This window comes from Python bivittatus, unplaced genomic scaffold, assembly GCF_059951505.1.
Source record: "Python bivittatus isolate LINGU-HERP-01145 unplaced genomic scaffold, Pbiv_v1 ctg000220_np1212, whole genome shotgun sequence".
NCBI classification, from domain to species: domain Eukaryota; kingdom Metazoa; phylum Chordata; class Lepidosauria; order Squamata; family Pythonidae; genus Python; species Python bivittatus.
The window spans coordinates 40699824-40705737 of record NW_028277048.1 but is presented as its reverse complement, the minus strand read 5'-3'; the positions used below and the strand labels follow the sequence as shown (position 1 = coordinate 40705737).

The window sequence follows — 5914 nt, the reverse complement described above, 5'->3', positions numbered from 1 at the left end:
CGGAAGGCAGCGCCGCCTGGCTCCGTCTGTTTTGGCCGAAGCGAGCCGCGAAGCGCTCGGCTCGCTGGTAGGCGGCAGAGGCCGCTCTGTCCCCGCATCCCCTCGTTTGGCTGCTCTGCGGAATGGAAGCTGCCGCTTGGGCGACCGACTGGCTCTCCTGAGCGAAGCTGGCGCGTGCCGGCCACTCCCGAGGCGGCCTGGGGATCCAGAAGCCGTGGTCCCGCGCAGACCGGATCGCGGCCCCTGCCACGACGCCCCCGCTTAAGGGACCGCGCGAGGCAGTGCTCGGAGGGTCCGTCATCAGGATTTCAGGCGACACACGGCGGATGGTTGCGCTTTGAAGCCAACGTTTATTCTTTGTGCAATTTTATTCCCAGATACTCAGATCGGGAGGGCTGACGAGGTGGGGGTGGGCTGAATCGGCGTCTAAAAATGTATGCTGGGGAGGGGAGTTGCTACTCGAGAAGGTAAATTTAGACTTGGGGGAGTTAAATTTAGACTTGTGAATGAGGGAAGTGAACTCTCAAACCTTCTTAGTGTTCCAATGGACTTTTTTCCAACTCCGTATGATATGTAGAGAGCTTCGACTGGAAATAAGCATCGTTGGTTAGGGCTACCGCACCTGAACTGCGAGAATCCGGACGACTCCTACACTACAAAGCAAATGATTTTTTTCCCCGTCTGTCTCTCTGCTGCCATCTAGTGGTCATTCCAGTAACAGCTCTATGAACCTTGGGATTTTTTTAAAAAAGTTTTTGGGCGCCATCGAGTCAGTGTTGACTCCTGGCGACTGCCTGGACAAGCCCCTGCGGTTTTCCTGGCAAGATTTCAGAAGTAGTTTGCCGTTGCCTCCTTCCTAGGGCTGAGAGTGAGTGATTGGCCCAAGGTCACCCAGCTGGCTTTGTGCCTAAGACCGGACTAGGATTCATGGTCTCCCAGTTTCTAGCCTGGTGCCATAACCACACCACCAAACGAGATCTGTTGGAAATACGGCACATTATATTGCACTGATTTCAAGTCACTCTAGAACAAAGAAGTGGAATTCCTGGAGATCCCTTCTGTAATGTTGTAGTCCTGTTAAACTCCTGAGAGAAGGACAAGTGCATGTTGTCCACAGCGTGGAGTCTGATGTACTATTAAACAGTGTTGCTGGATTAATTAATTGGCATCACTTAGATATCTGGTAACTTAGATAGGGGAGGGAACATCAAGGACATGGGAGAAATACTGGAAATAGGTGGAGGGGGAAATTTAAGGCAATTGATGCTGGGGCTGGGGAGAGGAAGAGGGCCTCCATTGGTTTGCCTGCATTCTTCCATTCTGATATTCTGGAACTATTCAGTGGTTAAGAGGCCCTGGAGGAATTTTGGCTGCCCTTTGGCAGAAACAAAAGTGTACTCCACACACAAAGAGACTGTTCCCTTTTTCTTTGATAATACTGTTTATTGTCCGGAGACTCAAGTGTCCACATACGAATTATACAAAGCGTCAGAGACATGCACAGTCTGCTTGTCTATTCAACAACTTTCATGTGTTCCCAGCACAAGAAAATCTCAGCTTTCAGAATCCAACAACAACAAAAACAGCCCACCCCATATTATTCTACCCACCAAACAATCTTCCCACCCCAGCTGCTCCCCAAAAAGCTTTAAATTACGGTAGCAAGTTACTTATTTTTTTCATACTCACTAAGCAAAGATTTGAAAATAATGTAAACTCTTTATTATTATTTTTTAAATATTTTGAATTGCTGGCGTGGAGGGGAAACAGTTCTGTTATGGGTGCTTCAGGGAAGGTTCAGTGTGACACTAAAACCCACAGCTATAAATTAAGCCAATTGAGGAGTCTTTTATACTGTTTTTCCATAAATAGGTCTTTTGCAGGGGTTGCTTTTCTCACTGCTACTTGAATGGCCAACTTTGCTTGCTTGCTGGCAGGCTGAGAGCTGCAGTTTGGCTAGCAAGAAGTAGTCACGTGTTGCCGCCACCTCCAGCCTCTGGAAAAGACTTATGCATGCTGCAGGAGAGACCGGAGGAGGAAGAATGCTGGGACCGAATACTGCTTCCGCTGGCATTCCGGAATAAGGGGAGGAACGTTGTCCTCCGCGCATCTTGACATTCTTCCCACTGTATGTTAAAAGCTTCCAATGCAGAACCCCTTTACAAAGTAATAAGTGCAAATCTAACAGCTAAACAAGGACATTAAAAAAAAAAACATAATAGAGGAATGATACAACTGATTGCTGAAACAAATTGAAAAAATTAAAAATCAAAAAGTATCAACAGAAAGAAAAAGGTAAATGTCACATAGGATATAACCGTACAGGAAGCAAAACAGGAGTCTTATACTGGACTGAACAGATTCTTTTTCCTTTTCCTTTTTTAAAAAATATATTGAAATCAACAGACTGGCCCAGTATGACATCTTTAAATTCTACCTTGACGAACAGCATGAAAAGGCCACGGGGCAGGCCTAGCTAAGAATAAGTCTGAGTATCCTTCAGATCAATGTCTGAGAACTGCAAAGAGGGGTGGCACGCAGAGCTTGGGGAGCCCCAGGAAAGAGAGGACTGGCTCAGAAGGGGGCGGGGAAGGCTAGAGACAGAAGAGCTGAGTAATACTCCTTTTCAGACAGTGGAGGGCTTTGTCAGTACTCCAAAGGAGCATTTATCATCACAGTTTACAAAGGTATACCACTGGCCAGCTCTTCTAATCACATATTTGGGAAGAGAATATAAATGTTTGCCTTCTGGGGAATTCTTGTTACAATAATTAGTTTCTGCATAGAGCAGATGGCAGGGCTTGGAGTTTTGTGGGTCTGATTAAAAATCATTTTGTACCAGGAAGTTTGAAGCAGGAGGAGGCGGAGGATGACAACTCCTTTGGTCCACAAAGTACTAAAATCCTAATAGAATAGCAAACCTTACAACTGGCTAAGAGAGGCGGTAAAATCAGAATTACATTAATGGCACAAGTATGCAAAAGAAGGTGGATAAAGTATATGGACTAAGTCCATATCTTGGAACGCTTTTTTTTCTTTTTTTTACTGAAATCTGACAACTCAGGATGCAGAGCTAGAAGCTGCATATACCTCTTGTATGTCTTCCAAGTTATACATGTTACCTGTTAACTAACTTTTTAACCTGATTAGCCTCCCCACTTCCAAATGTTGCCTGTGAAAGGGGACACTGTCTCCCTCTGATAGTCAATTCTCAAAGGGTTGCTTAGTCCTTAGAAAATAATGCAGCTCTCTTTGCCAGTGCCAAAGGATGCCATGACTGATGACAAAACCACCAGCTTTCATGGAGCCCAAGATGCATGTTTAATCTCAGCCCACCACATGGGTCTGTGTTTATGTGGCTAAGAGAAAAGAATGACTCTAAAGCAGTAAGTGTGGAATCAATTCATATGTGGAAGGAAGAAGGGTTTTGACACAAGCAGAAGGCGGGAGAGTGGGAAAGAGAAGGGTAAGGAGCTGTCTTCACTATGAGGGATGTCCTCTCAAGACAATAAGAACCTGGTAGGCCTGCTACCCAGAACCAGAGACAACACCTCTCAGCCAATCATACTGTTGATACTGGCTTCCTCCATTATACCTTGGCACATTGCTGCTGAAATCCACAGAGTAAGAAGACGCTCGCTGGAACGGCACAGGAGAGGAAGCAGAATAAGCAACATATGAATGGCCTCAACATCCCCTTCCTTAGCACTCTCCACCCACCACTATTGGCCTGCCCATGAGATTTTATTTTCATGCTGTTTCCAGGAAGCGATGTCAAATGTGGACCAATCTAGTTCCTTGCAAGCCATGCTGCTGGTGCCCTAGGGACTCAAGGATCCTCAATGTCAAGGAACTCCTGTTTAGGGGGAGCCACTCCACGGTACCACGCACAGGAACCATCACTCCGCTTGATGCAGGCATAGTGTTTTGCCTGCCGCCCGTTGATGTTCTTCTCTGTCACCCAGTCAGTCCACAGACACTCATCCTGAGCAGAGACATAGCAGGGGATGGAGGGGCAGCGGGAAATCTGCAGAGAAAAAGTACCAGTAGCTTCATGATTTCCTACCACTATGATCAAAGATCTGATCAGCTCTGCTGGCATTAGATTCAGGTTCCATCTGTTGCAGCATTTTGGACCAAACATTGGAGCAATCCAGCAGGTTAGTGTGCAAGACTACTGGCAGGACAACACCATCAATATGGAATTATGCAAATTTTAAAGACCTTGCATTCTGGGTCCAGTTCAAGTATGTTAAAGCCCTGAATGACCCAGCTCTGGGGAGGGGGTTGGATTAGAAGACCTCCAAGGTCCCTTCCAACCCTGAGTCTATGACAGTGTTTCTCAACCTTGCCATGTGGACTTCAACTCCCAGAATTCCCCAGCCAGCATGCTGGCTGGGGAATTCTGGGAGTTGAAGTCTACATATCTTAAAAGTTGCCAAGTTTGAAAAAACACTGGTCTACGATACCAGGCAATACCTTGCCAGAATGGAGTCTGCCTATCTGGTGTGGATGAGAGAGCAGGAATTCTCTCTAGTAGCCTGCACTTTGTGGAATGCTCTCCCAGCAGACGTATGGACAACCCAACCTGTTTGCAGTTCTGGAAGCAAGTTACATCTATTTCATGTCAGCCTGCCTTCTGATTTTGATTCTGATTTTTGGTACTGATTACCATGGCTTTTTATTTTGTTTTGAGGCTGTATACCACCCAGAGTCCTTGGGGATTGGTGTGGGTTGGAAGTTCTTCAGCTAAACAAATAAATACTCCACTCTGCCAGTGCCTCCAAGAAGGTCAGCAAAAAAGCACACAGGAGCCACTGATTAAAAGAACACACTTCTTCTGCTCTTCACAAGAGGTCCCAAAGTTGAAAGGGTCTCATTTGGATTTACCTTGCATTCACAGCCCATCTGATACCGCTGGTTGAGACTCTTCTTCTGGGTGGCACTGAGGGAATCCCAAGGAACAATGAAGTCACACAGGGTGATGTGCATCCTGCCATTGCCCTCCGATTTCCCTGGGAGAACAAAGCAATTATGAATAGCAGCCTGCAGGCCAGAGGGCATTTTCCTGGTTATTCCCAGAGTCAACTTTTGCACTAGCCACCCTCTTAATTTGATCAGAAAATCTCAGTGGTAAATAAAGCAAGAGTTAAAATGGATTTTGACCTATAAAGTAATCGCACTCTCCTGACACAGCTTCCAGTCAGTTGGGGATGGGGGTGGGAAGGTGGCTGGTGGGCACATCTGGAATTTCCAGATCATACTATAGACTCCCAAAATGGCTGCCCTTGTGGGGAAGCTGGAACATTCACAAAATGGCTGCCACAATGGGCATCATCTATCATAACTATTTACTGAAGGTACTTTGGTAAAATGGTTCTCCACAATCAATCCCTGTTACTCCTCTCTTGCCCCCCACCCAGGCTAAGTTATCACCCCTAACTTATTGCAGTCAGCCACTTTTTTTCTTCTAAGCCCTCCTAAAAGGACCAAAATATATTCATGGAAATAAATATGAAGTTGACACCTCGGGCTTTAATGTGTAGCATGCCCATTTCACATTCATTTTTTCAAAAACAAACGTATAAAAATAATAGCTATACTCTATTCCATGTTAGGCTGCAGATGAAATACCGTTCTCCATTTCTGGGCACCTCATTCTAAGGCGACTGAAAAACTGAACTATGCCCAGAGAAGAACAAGCTGGATGGTGAGGGAACTGGAAAGCAAATCTCATTAAGAACATTTCAAAGAAATGAATTTGTTTAGCCTGTAAACGCAGGCATATGTGGCAAACTGAGATTGTGTCAAAATGATGAGCCATGTGGAATGTGGTTGCAACATAAATTCCACCCCTACATTTTGCTGTCCCAACAAGCACATACCTCACAGGTTTTACATCATGACATGAGGA

The 5914-nt window shown here is 45.7% G+C and overlaps 1 protein-coding gene across 1 annotated transcript in view; it reads right to left on the bottom strand.

Annotated features, from left to right (window-relative positions):
• Positions 1-1412: 1412 nt before the first annotated feature.
• The window catches only part of TIMP2 (TIMP metallopeptidase inhibitor 2), a 28452-nt gene continuing 23950 nt past the window's right edge, over positions 1413-5914 (bottom strand). The window contains exons 4-5 of the mRNA XM_007430966.4: positions 4891-5015; positions 1413-4027 (exon numbers count right to left, since the gene is read on the bottom strand). Coding sequence (XP_007431028.1) covers positions 3830-4027; positions 4891-5015 — 323 coding nt within the window. The 3' untranslated portion in view covers positions 1413-3829. The remainder of the gene's footprint in view (positions 4028-4890; positions 5016-5914) is intronic.